Here is an 18,221-nt window from a genome sequence, read left to right as displayed (position 1 = left end):
AAATTTATTTCCCAGAGAAACAGTTTTGACGTAGAAGAAAGGCCTTTATTTTCGCAGCCAGAGAAAACAAACAGGTGCAGGAAGAGAGGGAGGGAAAAACATCCAGAGAAGAGATCAGGGAGGAGGGAGTAGAAAAAGGAGTGAGTAATATTGGTTTCAGTTAGTCCTCAGCACGCGAAGAGCGCGCGGAGACACGCACGGACAGAGCAGGGCAGAGGGCTCAAACTTTGGTCGATTCTTACCTCACGTCGGATCAGATTTATGAGCGGACAAAAAAAACAGATATTGACTAATTGGTACTCTTCACAGAATTTTGAATTTACTTTAAACAAATTAAGAACAAATATCTGTGCAGAGGTCTGTCACGGAACAGCCCAAAAATAAGTAAGAGGGACAGGAAAATAAGGGACAATATATTTGTCTAAAGGGCATTACGGAGAAAAGAAAAAAACGCTCCGAGTAAGGGTTTATTTCAGTGTATTTCACTAAAGGTTCACGGGAGGCAAAATGTTCGGAATGATTAAAAATTCGCTTTTCGGGGCCACAGAAGAAACGGAGTATAAACTGCTAAGCACAGAGTGCAAGGTAAGAAACAGTCGTTCATTTAAGCATTCTCTCTCTCTCTCTCTCTCTCTCTCTCTCTCATTCTCTCTCTCTCTCTCTCGACCGATCGATCGTTCTTACTTACACCAAGCATCGGACGTCTTGGACATTTTAAGTTTTTGATTCACTCCAACTAGATTAAAAGGCTCCATAGTCTAACCTATCCATTTCAATCCTAGATCTCACTGTCGTCAGGACAACAACCTATTTCTTTCCTTCCATCTCTCCGTCCTAAACGAAAAACTAAGAAAAAAAAGCTCAATTTTGCGCGTGCTTTAACTTCAGCCAGGACGATCACCAGTTACGAGAATTACGTTTTTTTTTTTTAAAGTACACATGCGTCAACTAGCCACTCCAAAATATTCTTTCTTTTTTTGTGTGGTTCCAGTCAGCATTGACCCCTCACGCGCGTTTATGCAACCCCTAACCTGAAGTAACCTTTAAATGACCCAGAAGCGCTGGCCAATATTAATTACCACTCCTGCATGCTGTGCTCACCTGTGGGGTTATCCAGCAGGAAGCCAGGGCATCAAATGGCGGAGGAGTAGCCTTCCGCACACCAAAAAAAAAAAAAAGTCTGTTTAAAGATGGGATACATAGATTAACATATGGCGCGTTGAATTTCGAAGAAGTGACAACGCTGACCATATTGCGTATGCTGCCACCCCAGGGCTTGGGAGCGCGTTCGCTCCTGCCAGTCAATGAATGCTTGTCATCGCGTTAGCTACAGAACTGTTTATCATCTGTCTCTCCAGTTGTGTCTCTTTGTGTACCAGGATCGTTTTTTTCATCAGCTTTACTCCATCGCTGGTAAACACACTCTTACTGTTACCATGACGTCGTCATTGTTTGAGACCTCACATTTGGGGTTTATCGAGATTATAACGACAGGTAACTTCTTTAATAAGATCAAGTGTACTGCTTTTGCAATGTGAGTAAAACTGATGACTTACTTCACATTATGTAACTGAAAACGTAAGATGCTAGGAGATGCTCTCTCTTGATCCATGTCTGCCGTTATCCTGGAAAGTTCAGGGCGCTCAAGATTGACCCCTGGCATATTATTTTAATCTATGACATCACAGGGCAGGTGGCTGAGTTCACATGGTTTCATTTGTATGTGTGTGTGTGTGTGTGTGTGTGTGTGTTTGGTGGGGGTGGGGGGGTGGGCTGTATGTGATGGTTTAGGGCTTTGCTGTGGGCACAGTGATGCACATTGTTAAGCGAACCGAAGACAGTATTACCATTTTACGTGTGTGTGTGTGTGTGTGTGTGTGTATGTGTACGCGTGTGTGAGTGTGCGTAGACCATGCAAACAGAACGCTTAATAAATGTAGACCTATGTGTGGTTTACATACGCCATGAGATCATTTGAATTCCCACAGGTTTTTAAAGCTAACACAAGGCTTTTACAAGAGACAACAGGCTAGGGCATTGGAGACGGACAGATTAATGGAGCGAGAGAACGAGAGATCAGCTGACACATTTTGAGACATCCCTGTAACAAAACGTCATCCCACAACTAGAACTAAACTGTTAGGCTTGCCAAAAATCTTAAAAAAGAAAAAAAAGAGCTAGGATGACATGGAAGAAAGAAAAGAAGAGAGGAGTAATGTATTGTGAGGAGGAAACCTCAAAGTTCAAAGGTTGAGAGGAGCAGATGTGAAATCACACACGGGCATCTGACAACTCCGTTTCGCGACACGTTCGTACGCCCGACATCTGATCTGGGCTGAAAGTGATTGACCTGAATGGCGTGTACAGGCTTAATTAAAACTGACACTGAATACCTGAGTACTGAAGGACTGAGGTCTGATTCATGGACTGAGACTAACACACACACACGCACACACACACACACACACACACATTCCCCTATTTAAAGAACAAACACGCTTTCATTCTCATATTTTAAGCTCATTTCCATGTCCATCCAATCAAGGTTTCCAAACATATAAGAGTGACTAGTACAAACTCCATTATTGTGGAAGTCACATTTGATATTTGGCAGCCAGTGTAATTAGATCAGTGTTTGAGCATGTTTGGTTTTATTCCAAAATGAGCATATCTGATTAAAACTGATCACCTGCAACCTGCTGATTGGTTCAGTCAAACTCATCCACTCATCACCATGCGTGCTGATTGGTTTGGTCAGACTCATCCACTCATCATCATGCTGCTGATTGGTTAGCTCAGACTTATCCACTTATCAACAAACTGCTGACTGGTTTGTTTAAACCCACCGAATGATCTCCAGTCCGCTGACTGGTTGACTCACGGCGTTAGTGCAGGACTGAGTGGAAATGTCCAATGGCGCTGGGGCCCTTGGACTGGATTTGAGAGGCTTAGAGACAGACCAACCATGAGTGTTTGAGCTTGGATAAACAGACAGAATGAATAAAATACTTCCAACAGTATTCCAATAAAATGGTTAAAACAAGGGGTTGACCACAGTGTATATGATAAAAAAAAAAAAATCACATTTGATGTTATTACTGTTTAATAACTGTTTAATAATGACCAAATACTATTCATCACCAGTACAATTAATACAATCAGCGCGTTATTATGATAACCACACTATTGTCACTGCACTGCACCGTACTTTTTCACTTATTACAATAGCATTTTCTAAATAACACTATAACTGATGTTTTCGACATATTGGATAACATTATTGTCACTCTGTATGTGCGTCTAATGCCTGGGCAGCTCGGTTTTTAAAAACTGTCGTCCCGGTAAAAGACCTTTGAAACAAACAGATTAGCAGTTTTGTGAAATGAACGTTTAAGAAACGGAATATCCAATTTATCCTTCGCCATCCAAAGCTTAACCTGACCCTGCGTCAAAGAATACAGGGAAGAAATGTTTTCGGGTAAATGATAATACTGGACTTTTGTGAATTTTATGTGTCGGCTTCTGTCGTGCACCGCTCTATTTCTCCCCGAGAACAGGCAAAGTGCGAAGTTTCAGAGCACAAGCGGCAGAGAGAGTGGGGAGTGGACGAAAAAAGAAAAACGGAGAAGTTAATTATTCAAAGCCTGGCTAATATTAGCATAGCCACATTAATTATGCCTTTTGTCCTAGCAGTCCCGGGCACAGAGTAATTATGTGGAGAAGTCGACATTGAACATACACAGTAATTGTAAGCTGCAAGTTCAACCTGAAACAGCCAGGGTGCAATTAGCACTGTCTAAAGGTGACTACAGATGTGTAATGAGAATGTTGATTATTGTGATGTAGTCTATAGCATATGATTACCATATGAGCTAGGTAATGTTGCAGTTTAATTATACAGAGAGCCCAGGGACGGTGTGTGGACGCTGTTAGGCTATACAAGGGTCTCTGCATTGCCAGCAGAATTGAGTTGTGATTAGTTCTGATAAGTTTGTGGGGAAACTTTGTCGGAATACGTCGCTGGAGATGTAGCCTGTGTGGTGTTTCTCTGTGCTGTACAATGTGTTGTGTACGTTTTGTTTGTGTTAATTAGTGTTAGTTGTTAGTTAGTGTTAGTGTTAATGTGCAGGCTGTGTGGAGGTCGCTGTGCTGTTAGCCTGAGTGTGTGTGTGTGTGTGTGTGTGTGTAGAGTTAGTTATGCACTATTTAAAACTAATTTCAGTGTGAAGGCTGTGTCGTATGAGGGGCGGAAGTAACAAAAAACAATTGGTGAAAATGGAGTTGGTGAAAATACGTGTGAATTAAAAAAGAAACAAGTTGATAAAAATGCATTTGAATTGAAAAGTTGGATGATAAATAGTCATTTCATTCAATAAATTCAGATATTATTTGATATTTTTTTTTTAAATGTGTAGATTTGATAAATTATGGACAACAGTTTATAATTCACCGTGTTCTGGTATTCATAATTGATCATTCCTACCACATGACTGCTATAATCATTTAAGGTAATCCCATATTATGGTGGAGGCAACTAATACTCTTTGATAGAAAGGTCAGTGATGAAAATACACATGAAATGAAAGCTACTGTGGTATATTATCAGGTTGTTTGATTTCTTCAGAGGTTGTTCCATAAAAATAATTTATCGTTTTAATGTAGCAATTTTGTTCACACGTATTTTCACACACGTTTTCACTAAGTCCACTGAGATTGATTATTTTTGGTTACTTCCATCCTTCATAGTGTAAGATTAGTTGAGGTCAATGTTACGGTGGTGTATAGAATTAACTGTGTAATGTTGTGCAATGCTAGCTGGGGCATCATAAGTGTTGCACTAAATAAAGCCGTAGTTCTGGCGTTGTGTTTGCCAATAGTATTGTTTTGACCAATTATAGTAAGTTTAGGTTAAGCTGTAATGATTCGATCTGAAAAGTGGGTCACGGAGAATGACTCAGAAACGGTGTGACAGACTAAGCGTGCTGACCTGAAATAGAGCTAGTCAGGAGATTAGCGCAAGAGAAGAGTTACGGCAAAAAAAATCACTGAACGTTAGTGGCCTGTGTGTTTTCTGCACCGCCTCACACAAGAGTCATCTCACATCTCAAGACCATCTGAAAGAGAGAAAGATAACTCTGTGTCAATGTCAGTGAGTGCTCACACACCCTATTAACCCTGCTCTATTAGCACATGTGCGTATATGGGTTCGTGTGTGTGTGTGTGTGTGTGTGTGAGCGAGAGAAACCTTACATAAGTGAGCAGTGTTGTTATTTTCCGTGGGCTTGTTAACCCTCACGGCGCTTCATAAGCGGCACAGGACACTACTGATGGAACCAGAGCTTGCAGTGCATATTGCCTATACATATACAAACAGACATCTGAAAATCCACAGAGTGTGTGAAGATGGGATTATGAAACAAAACAGAGGAATGACTTCACAGAGGTCAGCACGGAACCTTAGACAGAAGCCGGTAGAACATTCAGCTGGTTTAAGAGTGTTGTAGCACGATAACTGAAACAATGGATGATTTTTCAGGAAAAAAACCCAAAAACTTTACACTCTACCAGTAAACGGTTCACCGCCCTCTTCTTTAATTTCGAATTTATTCAAAAATATTGTCTGAGATATGCTTACTTTTTCATATCACGAGAATTTTCAGTGACCACAAACACGTCTCTTGCCACTGGCGAGTGACATTTTACATGGGGGACGAATCAGGAGCTGTTTTATTTGTTTGTGTGTCTGCGTGTTTACTCATACATGTGGCTTAGGGTAACTTTTATCCTGGAACACTGTGTCCTTGTGCTCACATCACAGCCTCATGGTGTCCTCATCCAAGTTTACTCTCTCTCTCTCTGTCTCTCTCTCTCTCTTCTTAGGAAGGTGTCAGCTATGAGGTGCGCAGGTACGATGGAGCCAAGTACGCGTCTGTGAGTTCGGAGGGGCGTACCTTTGACCAGGTGTCTGGGGAACTTGCAAGAAGGCTACTCATGTACACGGGCGGGAGCAACGATCAAGGTTAGCCAATCAGAGTGAGGGTTAGAGGCAGAGCAGCCAGTGGGCCTGTTATTTTGGTCACAGCCAAAGAGTTCACGAGGATGGATTTTGGGAATCTATGGATGTCATTTATGCTTGATTGTACATTGGCCTTGCATTTAAGAGTTGCTGAATCACCCTAATTTGTCTGTTTACCCCCCCCCCTCCCCTCCCCCCTTCGCGCGCTCCCACCTCAAGGGGAGGCAATGGGCACAACCACGCCAATCATCATCACGGTGTTCCCCAGAGACGACGGTGCCATGACCCGGAGACTGGTTGCCGCAATACGCATCCCCACGCGTTACCAAGGCAGCCCCCCCGCCCCCACCGACAGTGCCATCAAGATTGAGGACAGGCCTGGGATGACTGTTTATGCTCTGTGGGTATCTGACGACGCAAGCTCTTGGTTTCCCTACCCACTCCAACAAGCATAAAAAAAAACATCAGTTTCCTCAAGAAATCTACCTTCAACACTGAAGCTCAACCAGAGACACATGTCAGAGTTTATATGTTAGTCGTGCAAGAACAGAGCGGTCCTTAAAGCGACACGGCGCAAGGTCATCGCGGGTTTTACTTTCAGGGTCCGTTTACGTTCACGAAACTTTTGAATTTGAAATGTTCACACAGCGATAAGAGTTCCACTATCTAACAAGACAAGACATTGATCAGAAAAAACCTTCAGTATAACCACAGTTTAACTTCCTTACCACCCGTCACCGGTTTCTTCCTGGTCATTGCATCAGCGACCACGGTTAATTAATCATGCCTTGAATCCTTACTGAGAACTTAAACAAACAGGAGAGCGTGTTCACCAAAAGGCACTTTCGGACCAAACAGTTCTAGGGTCTCATTTGATAGGAACTACCCCCTGGGGAGCTTCCCCTAGAACTACATACGTTCTAGGGCTTTTTTCTGTTTGCATTCGCACCGCCATTAGGAACGCTGAAGTGACGTAAGGTGGCCGACGGTACAGCCGCTAAGTGATGTTGTTTACGACTAACCAGGATAGCTGCACATTTTTAAGTAGAAATTTAATGACTTTTAAGAAATTTTATGACTTTTTAAATACCTCCAAAAGGAAAAAAAAAATACCATTACTGCGGCAAAAGAAATCGACAAACTAGACTACAGTATACACAATTAATGAATTTTATTGAATTTGAATGACAGAAATATTGAGTGCACATTAGATAACATATAACTGCCTTCTCATTAACGAAAATAAAACTGTAGGGCGATAGACCCAGTCCAATGGAAAAAATGTCCCCCTGCATTTATGCATCTACCACCGCAGTAGCACTGAATGACTCGATGGGCATAGTAGTTTTCGGGTGCTAGCATAGCGCTTGTGCCTGACGCTTGCTCGCAGCATTGTGTTTTTTTTCTTTTCCCCGCCGCAGCCCTCAAATCGTAAGCTGGATAAACACATTCTTATTTCAGGTTAAAATGCAGATCACAGCCACACAAGCGGACACACAAGCACCTACCGAAGCGGAGTGTACGCTACCTCTTCGATGTACAAATATATCTTGGACGTTGCAGAAATGGTCATTGTTGGGGGATATAAAATATCGGTAAAATAAAACATAAAAACCATGTCTCCCTTCCTACAATTCCAGACATTTTAAGACATTTTTAGACATGAGTATCAAAAACTAAATACGTTCTAAGACTATATTTTGCACGGACCTTTAAAAATGGCAGTTGCAATCATCGTATACCTGCGTCTGGACCAATGGCTGTACACCTACGTCACAAGGTTCCTATTGCGCTGCGAAAGTACCTACCCTGAAGTAGGAGCTAAAAAAGCCCCTCAAAACGGCGTTCTAAGAACTATGATCGTTCTAAGTTCCTGTGGTGCGAACACGTGAAAAAGGGGGTACTTTCTCCAACACTTCTAAGAACTATGGAAAAGTTCCTCCGGTGCAAAAGCACCTAAAGTCTCAACTCAGATGGATGTAAGTGTTGATTAACAAAGTCTAGACCTGACAGCTGGAAACAGTCCCTAGATTGGTTTCCAGACCCCAGCACAAGTTGATCAGTGAACAAGTTGATTAGTAGGCCTCTCATTAACTCCTCACTGAAAGGTTAGGATTCAGGGCTGCAGTTAGAACGACGTGATTTTGATAGCATGGCAGCACTGTAATTAAACTGACCTCCCACCTTCACCCATCTCTCTCTCTCTCTCTCTCTCTCTCTCTCTCTTTTTCTCTCTCTGTCACTGAGACAGACAGTTTGGGGGTTTCGCCGGTGAGAGCGAGTATCGTGCGGAGGCATCTCGACTGACGCGCACTTTGGGAGAAACCGCTCCTTACCAGCGCAAACAATACTTCTGCTGCAGCTACGACCCGCCAATCAAAATCTACGGACGACGCAACGAAGTGTGGTTTGTACAGGAAGAACCTTGAGCGACGCAAACCCGATAACGCCATTGGCCGGCACGGATGAGTGGGAGGGGGGGATCTTGACTTAACTGTTTTACTGTGATAACAAAACTCTCATAATGGGCACAACACATCGGTACTGACTTCTATATAATGTGATACCAATGACCAAACACAAAGTTAAAAACAAAGTGGCAATTTTACAACAATGACTCTATTAGGGCTAGAAGGGGACACAGACACAGTGGTAGACAAGTGGGAGCAAGGGATGACACATGCACCTGAAAACAATTACAACTCCATAGCGATGTAGACATATACCACCATACTTATAAAGTGTGTAAACACTTATCTCATTTATAGGACCGGAGACACCACACATTTCATTGTCACTGAAACAGAAATCGGGGCCCCATAGGCTCAGTAGACGCACACACACACACATCTTACCTTAACAACCATCTTTTTGGAAACCACTCTCAGTTTGTCCGGCACTCCGCCGTTCAGCTTCCAAACTCTACTCATGATGCCTAGAGCACTTGGGTCTCACGTCCAGTCATGGGGACCTCCTGCTCTGCGTATTTTAGTTTCAGTCCAGGACTAACACGCCTGATTCCACCCATCAGCTGATCATCATCAAACCCTAGATTAGCTCAATCAGACGTGAACCTGGAGGATTAAAACAACGATATCCAAGACATGGGGTCGCCAGGACTGGAGCTTCAAACCACTGACTCTCCAACTCTCCAGTCTGGACTGAGTTCAGAACCCAGTTAACTGCTTAACTTTGTCCCAAACCACTTAACGAATGCTCCCAAGTAACTTTTAGCATAATTAGTTTGTAAGTCATTGATTAGAAATACCCAAAGGTTTGCCAATAGGTCTATTTCAATACTCTTTTCCTCCGACCTCTTTAAAATTCATTTTGATTTTTGTTGAAGCACTTACTATTCATATCTGTTATTACAATACACAGACACTGCATGGTGTCTGTTTACAGGGCAGGTATAATGAAGAATTATATTGTAGTTCTATCTAAAATAAGGAACACTGGTCTAATAATCCCATCTATATAATTTAGTAAAGGGGAGGAGCTGTGATGGGATGGGAGAGATTATTAAAATGTGTGATAGGAAACTGTTAGTTATGGGCTGATTTTGGGGAGGGGTAAGTAGGTGGGCGGGTCTGAGAGGGGATAGCGTAGCAATTCCAATAGCATTATAAGAGTATGTCTGTTTCATGTTGTTGTCCTATGTACAGACAAGTGTGCTAGTGGATGTGACTGTGTGCTTGCTTTTTTTTTTTTTTTTGGGTTGGACATTAACAAATTCATTGTAATTCCTAGGACTATACTCTGTATAAGGACTATTCTAGAAACTATTTTGAGATATCTCTGTATACTGTGTGGTTTTCTGTGAAAAAACGGATGGGATATATGGTTGGCAGTTGTTAGAATTTCAAATAATAAATAAAAGTTATTGAGTAGAAGTCTGGGGTTGAGGTGAACGTTTGTGATTGATAACTCGTTGTTAAAGAAATGATTATATCTTGCAAGGGACAGAAACAAACAACAAAAAAAACAACAACCAGAGTATCATAGACAGTTATCACCATTTTAACAATAGCATTTTTATTTGTTAATAGGAAAAAAAAATCAACCAATCCAAGGTTAACTGACTTTCTAGGGAAACAAGGTTTAACAGGAGAAAAATAACAAAGCATAAATGTATTTTTTAGCTCAACTCAGGATCAACCCAAAGATTCTTTACAACCTAAAAATTATTGCAGCTACATCAACGCCGATCGTCCAGAGAGGGTCACGCTGGGGACGTGTCCGGTCTGAATGATTGATAAAGGTGAAGTCTTCACGCAGCGAGTGACGCTGAAGAGGCAGGTAAACACTGTGAAACCGCTATTGAAGTATCTCCACATGTAACCAAACTCGGCAGTAATTACTGCGGGAGTCAGGTTTGGGTTACGGGGCACGTCAGCGGGGTTGTTACCGGGGTTAGACGAGCGTCGAGATAGAATCTCTGTGCGGTCCTGGCAGATCTTCGTTTTTTCACGCCGCCGAGTTTTGGAGTACAACGCAAGAAAATTTGATTCTGAAACGAGGTGTTTTTAGCGATTCCAAATGCTTTATTTCAAATATCTGAATGCTTTCAACTATGAAAAATACACGACTCTGAAAGAATAGTTGAATATCGGCGATTTCCTGAAAGTGGAACTCTCAGTTCACTAACGAGATGACGTACAAAGGCCATGTACTAGCAAACTCAGTCCCCATCCTCTTGAAAAGTTAATAATATAACTTCACACCGTTAGTAAGAGTACAAATTCTCATTCCTCATAACTATTTGCATTTTAATTTCATGATTAAATACTGAAAATAAAATTGTTATAAAATTTTTTTTTTTTTCTGATTTCATGTTTTTTTGTTTTGGGTTTTTTTTTTAGTTTTTTTTTTTTTTTTTTTTTGCTCTTTACAAATGCAGCAGGAACCGAAGCCTGTAAATTCCTCATTCTGTCCGTAGACACACAGTTCACACGCCATCCGCGGCAAAGGTTACACGCCGGGGTTTAAATCAGCCAACCCCACCCACAGCATACATTCACATTCTCAAAGACTGAAGCACAAGGAAAAAAAAAAAAAGGCCTATTTATCCAAACAGGAGGAATATAACCCCTTCAAGAATTCGAATGGAGTTGAGTGTTTATATATATATATATATATATTGTTTATATATATATATCTAAAGAGAGAAAAGTCAAGTTTACTGTGTCAGCAGAATGGAGAGGGTCTCTTACCACCGCCAACACTGCAGCACACACCCATACTGATATGACTGATTACACTGGAGGAAACGAAATAATAAAATACAGCCGCTCTGAACATATGCAAAGCATACCAACCAGCACTGTGAGCTTTAACTGACATTTGCTACAATAATAATAATAATAATAATAATAATAATAATGATAATGATAATAATAATAATAAAAGACGGGGCTCGTGTCTGTATTTGGTGGGAGATGAATGGGTTTTTGTTGACTGAGCTGTCAGGTTTCAGTTGTTCTTTTTCTGGTCTGGGTAGTTCTGAGGGGGGTAAGGTGCATAAGGAGGAGGTTGGTCCTGCGGACAGAGACAAATACTCTTTATAAGCACACGCATACACACACACACACACACACACAGTAATCAGTTACACACGCGAGTTAAACACACTCACTTCGTCCCTGACTCGAACAACGCGGTAATGACTCTCCTACTTAACCAGTCCCTCTAACAAATAACAGTAAGACCACTAGAATTTGTTTACAAACAATAGTAAACAAATGGCCGCTGTAAAACACGTTATCGTTCATCATCTCAAATCACTTCAGTGGTAGTGAGGCTATACCTCCTATATTTAACTCTACACACACACACAGACATACAGAGAGACTCACCATGGGCATGTAGACATTGTGAGGATTGCTGGGGTTGTAATAGGCACTGCCTGCTGCCTCTGCGGCCTTAGCATTGCCTGAAAGAAGGTATGAAGAGAAAGGTAGGAAAAGAGATGAATAAATTACATAGCTATTGAATGACAACTCTCCTTGACACTTGAGCATATGATACAGCGAGGCGCAGTGGGTACGATATGGTCTGCGTATGTCTTGAACTGTAAACGTAGAATGACAGAGGGCACTGGAACACTGAGGCTGACGTTCATTCTAGAACTGGGATTAAAACAACACTTTAGGAATTCTAGCTCTAGAATCTCCCTGACAGCGAGTCAAACACAGATAACATCCACGTCGGCGAGGTCGTATGTTAGCTATACCTTGTCGAGTGAACGTTTGTGGGTGTGTGTGTGGGGGGGTGTGTGTGTGTGTGTGTGTGTGTTAAAGAACAAACACAACATGGGAGATCTGAGTTTTGGGGGGGGTTTAATTTGTAGTTTTGACATGAAGCTGTTTTGACATGGCTCCACTTGTCTGTCTCTCTGCCTGCCGTGTGTCACATAGTTCATTCAGTCTCAACACTGATCACATCAGACAGATGCAGCCCGAGTGTGTGTGTGTGTGTGTGTGTATGCATGCATGCGCGTGAGCAAGAGAGAGAGCGTCTATGTGTGTGTATTTGTGTAACACAGAGACAGAGAGTCTGAGACCAAATTCCAGAGCAGGAGAGAAGGAACAAAAGCGTGACAGAGAGAGAGAGAGAGAGAGAGAGAGGCAGACCTGGTGGGGGAGGGGTCCAGTTCTGGGGCGGTCCAGGGTAAGGTGGGGGTGGGGCCATGTAAGCCGGGGCACTTGGATACATCCCTGAGAAACGAACAGTCACAAGCACACCAGATTTCATCTACATCTCTACACTTATGACAACCAACTCTCATAAACAAAACAGGCAGGCGGTCGGGATTTGCATTCATAATACTCTTAAACATATCTGTCAAGCTGAGAACAAGACATAACGTTAAGTCAATTATTACCACGGTGACTGTACAGCACAGAACACACACAACAGTGACATCAATAAAGGATGGTTTGTTTATCATATTCTCTCAAGCCAGTAACCTTAACTTCCAGTCTATTAAACAGAGCATTAGAAACAGCGAACAGTGAGAAACAGCATTAGAAACAGTGCCAGTGTGCTGTATTGAATTCATATATTGGTCAGTGCCAATGGCAGCTGACTCGTCCTGGGGGGGGTTCTCCCAAAAGCAGTCAGGTAAATGTTGGGGTACCTGGTGCGGCAGCGGTGGGGTAGGGGTATCCCATGGTGGGGGGTGCAGTGGGTCCCGGGTAGAAGCCGTTTTGCTGCGGTGGGGGGGCGTAGGGGTAAGCCTGTGGCATGGGGGCGGGGCCATAGCCGTTTATCGCCCCTGGAGACGGGTAGCCGAAGGAGGCGCCGCCGTTCTGAGCTGGTGGAGCGCGGGACGCTGAGGCGGAAAAGAAATTGTTAAATTAATACGTAACTGAGCAGCTATTTTTTCTTTCAAACAGGTATTCCCCATATTCCCTAAGTGTAAACACAATACAATTACACTCTGGTGTTTCATAACACAAATGTCAAGTTAGATGCATGAAATTGCAAACACGCAATAAATGACAGTTTTTGTGATGAGATAGACAAGGCTGTGCTTCTTTAAGTTAAAATAAGAGGTGAAATGCAACTGCGGACAGACAGATCTCGTACCGTTAGTGGCCAGTTTGAAGAGGTGCTGACCCAGTTCTATGGCACCGCCGCTGTTGAAAGACATTTTAAAGGTCGCCTTACCCTCCCAGCCACCTGTAACACACAACACCAGCACAAAGTGAACAATCAGATCAGCTGTACTGCACACCTGGAACGAACAGACACACACATACACACACACACATATACACACACAACACCAGCACAAAGTTAACAATCAGCTGGACTATATACCTGGAACAGAAACACACACACACACACACTCACACACTCACACACTAACACACAACACCAGCACAAAGTTAACAATCAAATCAACTGTTCTGCACACCTGGAACAGACACACACACACACACACAACCAGTATATAGTTTAGGTCCAATCAGCTGTTACAGTACTTATCTGACGGTACGGTAAGGCTGGTTATAGAGTTTATATTTATTATGGGTATATAAACAATCCACTGTAGTCTGACATGGGTTCTTTCTGAACTCTTTAGAATGACAGACAGACAGACAGGTGCTGCTGATGACATGTGGACTGAGTGTGACAAAGCCAGTCTTATGGACGACTTTACAGAACATCCTTTTCAACACTCCTGTGGTTTGAACGAGTGATATAATGTTCAACTGTAATAATCAACCCTATGGAGAATTAAGAAAGCTTAGGGGTTACTGATGACAGTGTCAGAGGAACCATGACAGAAAAAAAAACTGTTTCGTTCATTTTATGTGACCCGCTTGTCCGCTGGGTCTGATGAAGGCAGGATTAAGGGTGTAATTTGGGTTTAGTCTGTCGTACCGACGTGAGCGTAATCTACCTGTGTCGGGTTCCAGTGCCGTAACTAACAGGCGCTGGTCCTAAGGACTGGTCCTCTAATATCACTACTGCTGGGTTTTAGTCCAATTTCCATCCACTCCCACGGTGTTACTGCAGTATAGACCAGGGATGTCAAAATCCAGTCTTGGAAGGCCCAGGTCCACTAGCTTTTCTTGTCAACCAACTATTCTTGGTCTCTGATTGGCTGAGGCGCTCACACGCGTGTTTCCCAGGTAAGGTAACTAATCAGAATGTATTTAAGAGGTCCAAATAAAAAGCAGGACATGGCCCTCCAGGACTGGATTTTAACACCCCTGGTCTAGACCAAGTCTGGGTTTACTCAGACACTGAATGTAGTACTGACGAGTTCAGTGTCACAGAACAACAAAACCTTTTCTCACCATGTCTTCAGATGAAACGACTTGCTTAAGGATTTCACAAACCAACCAAATTAGTGTATATTGTCCACCATTATCACAAAACAACATATTGTTTTACGAACAAACAGCCTTTATAGGCTAGGGTATACATACGTGTTTAAACTGAATACTTTGTGGTAAATTGATGGAGCTTTTCAACTTTCAACCCAAAAACACAAACATCTCCTGTCTGCGCTACACACTGACACCAGTCATTCCAATCTGTATCTTTAGGGAGATTTGGAGGGTTCTATGGAATTCCATGTGCTCGGTGAATCCAGCCTGGGCCTGGAGTTGTCTCACCGGCACATGAGAGTCCCTGTGGCTGGTGCGGGTCAAACAGAGATTTTAAAAACACACAGAGATAACAAACTGCAGCCTTACCTCCGGCCTCAGCCGAGATTGTCCCGCGGATGTAATTTGCCGCGAACACGGGCTGCTCGATGCTGCATCCCTTCATCAGGTAGTAAGGGAACATCATAGATCCCAAGACATCTTTAGGATTGCTGGACACAAATATCATCTAAAAACACGGAAAAGACAGAGAGCGAGTGAAGAGAGAGGTTGAAGTATCACCGCCGACACTGTTTTCCAAGGTTCTTCCTGAAATGCTAGTGTATGTATGTAGTTTTGGTATAGCGAGTAGTTCAACAGCATATTGAAGAAATCAACCCTAAACTAGCGGCTGACTGAAAGGTTAACCCAATACACTGCCTGTGCACTGCGACCAGTGCAAGGAAACTCTGAGACGGTTCCTGTAACCTTCACACAAAGCCACAGAGAGATTGAGAAATCTTTAAGACTAACTGAGTGTGTCAACATACATTTGTTGTTTTTGTTCCAAAAAAAAAAAAAAAAAAACTAGAAACAATGGTACAGTAAGAAACAGAGGTGTAGGCAGAAGCATGACTGGGGATGATCAGGAGAGAGATTATATTTGTCTATAACCAACCAACCAGAGTAAAACAAAGGCAATCATCCCACGTAAATTTAATTGAAGATGCATTCTAAATAAAATTAAATTTAAAAAAAATGTACATTCTAACAGAATTTCTGAAGGTGGAACATTCTGTAATGCAGAAATGTAGATTGTACGAAGTGGATATTCAGCAGAAAATTTTAAAAAATGAACACACGCATACATATATAAAGAAATGACTGAAGTGGGTCTTAAAATCATACTAAAAGTACAAAGTACGAAAATCATAAATTTGGTCTAAGTGATGCCTGATCAGGACATTAAATCAAACTTTTTTGCAGAGTGAATCAGATTTCTCTGGTCACATGGAGAACTTATCAAGCAAAAGACAAGAAAGGGTTCAATCGGTCTTAAACAGTCATACTAATCAGGAGGTCTTGGATGATCAGGCTGATAACTTAACTTACCCTGTATGGGGTTAGGTACACGGTGCCTTTCTTGGTGCCTTTGAGCAGGTCCGTCTTGCAGGTGACGTCACTGAAGGACAGCTCCACATTCTTACCTTCTCTCAAGATGCTGACGTAAGAGAGGAAAAGTACATAACAAGCATTCGTTACAGGGTCGCATTAACTGACGGGTCAACAGATGACAAAAAATCAGAGTTGTGGGAAAAAGCGATTAAGAAATTATAAGTTTGAAAGCAACATCCTGTTTTGAAAGTAGAAGTGGTTTTGTCGACATTTCCACTATTTGTTAACTCTTTGTCCAACTTTCCCAGGATCTCTAAGCGAAAGAGTTTCACAAGATGATTACACCAATAGGAGCTCTTGCTACAACCCAGCCGTACACCGGTCGACCAATGACGACAGCGCTTACATAAAGCAGAACCAAAACACGGAATCATCGGGATCTTTCTTGCTAGCTATCCTACAACATGGGCCATTTGGATTTAAAAAAATAATAATACAAAAAAAAAAAAAGGTCTCAACTCAATGTAAAATATAAGTAACTCACACAGCGTACCCCATAATGATGCTACTGAAAATCATGACATCTAAATTACGCACATTCTTATCTTGGAATTAGACATCTAATTATTTTCTATGTTCCTAAAACTTTGTGAATTTGTAAAGATTATTTACTCGCATCTTTTCAGGTTTATTCTGACACAGGTTTTAACTTTAATTGAACTGTCAAATATTATCACGGTCTTAAACAGACCAACTGTGACGTTATGCGAAGCTACGTGGAGCAGCCACTAGCATAGGTGAACGTTTGCTAGCTAAATTATGATATTCGGACACATGAGGTAGACATCGTAATATATCTCTGATGTATGACGCAAAAAAAGATTAATAGTTAACGAAACTGTATAAAAATTCATGGCGCTGTGGTAGACGATTAAGGAAGAGACTACTAAGTCTACGCAAACTACATCTAGCTGTTAGCTAACGCTACCTCCAAAGTAAGAAGGCTCTTAATGAAGAAGAACTTGAAAACTTTTGCCATTAGTATATCATGACATAAAAAGGAATAAACTATGGCGTATTTATAATACGCTGCTGGCAAACAAATGATCTGCAATTTTAACTTCATTTCAAAATAGTGTTACTAGCTAACCTCGCTCTCAAATCCGTGCTATGCATGCTAGCAAAGTAGCTTGACAGCTGAACTACGTAAACTGGCCATTTTCACAAAAACATATCTGGTCACTTACGTCTCGCCGTTGTTGATAAGAACTCCACCATTTTGAGAATGGTTTCGATTAAGTGCCATGTTTGTGGCGGATTTTTTAGAAGGATAGCGTTTCTGTTTGTTTTCTCCCTTCTCTAAACTGAAGTCTTTTTCCTGTCAGTTGCCCTACATATGGTCTACCAACCCCAATACTAACATCACAGGATCAACCGAGTAATCTCTTCCTACCGCGTGACTCCGTGACTCATACAAACACAGCGTTATCTCAAGCCACTTGTATTTAAAACGACTGCGAAATTACTGTTAAAAGTAAATATTGTTTGTAATATAACAATTTATGATAATGCATATTTGCAAATAGGGTACAACTACTATTATTTTATCCATTTTATAACTGAAAATTAATCACAGTAAGAGATTCATTAGAATGTCTAGTTGACTCTTAAACAATATTTCTCTTTTCAGAAACGTGATTCAGTGTCCACACAGAAAGAGAATATCATACGAACAAAGCAGTGTCATCTCAAGTGGATGTACAATGATTTATCATACAGACTTTTCTACTGCATAGTATTTATACTCCGTGTTTAATGACTCGGCCAACATGCAAAGTGACATTTTGTAAAACATAATGTCATCACACGAAAGAAAACACATCTGTGCAGTCTAAGTGGAAAAGTTAAATTATGGCACATGTGTTACACAACAAAAACCCTATAAACCCCTATACCTAGATTCATGACTATGTAACAATAACTTGTGA

The 18,221-nt window shown here is 41.7% G+C and overlaps 2 protein-coding genes across 2 annotated transcripts; one reads left to right on the top strand and one right to left on the bottom strand.

Annotated features, from left to right (window-relative positions):
* Window positions 1-507: 507 nt before the first annotated feature.
* Window positions 508-8,445, top strand: LOC115829886 (heme-binding protein 1-like). Its single transcript, XM_030794056.1, has 4 exons — window positions 508-585; window positions 5,881-6,019; window positions 6,236-6,416; window positions 8,268-8,445. The coding sequence occupies exons 1-4, from the start codon at window positions 508-510 to the stop codon at window positions 8,443-8,445; spliced, it is 576 nt and encodes a 191-aa protein (XP_030649916.1).
* Window positions 8,446-11,410: 2,965 nt separating this feature from the next.
* wbp2nl (WBP2 N-terminal like) lies at window positions 11,411-17,640 on the bottom strand. The gene is made up of 8 exons (XM_030793711.1): window positions 17,481-17,640; window positions 16,231-16,339; window positions 15,229-15,367; window positions 13,607-13,699; window positions 13,155-13,349; window positions 12,649-12,732; window positions 11,872-11,948; window positions 11,411-11,554 (listed from the first exon to the last, which is right to left on the bottom strand). Exons 1-8 carry the CDS (start codon window positions 17,537-17,539, stop codon window positions 11,489-11,491), a joined length of 822 nt encoding a protein of 273 aa, XP_030649571.1. The 5' UTR covers window positions 17,540-17,640; the 3' UTR covers window positions 11,411-11,488.
* Between the last annotated feature and the right edge of the window lie 581 nt (window positions 17,641-18,221).

This window comes from Chanos chanos, chromosome 16 (genome assembly GCF_902362185.1).
Source record: "Chanos chanos chromosome 16, fChaCha1.1, whole genome shotgun sequence".
Taxonomy (NCBI): Eukaryota; Metazoa; Chordata; class Actinopteri; order Gonorynchiformes; family Chanidae; genus Chanos; species Chanos chanos.
Note: the sequence above shows the minus strand (reverse complement) of the source record. Positions and strands in the feature narration are given on the sequence as shown.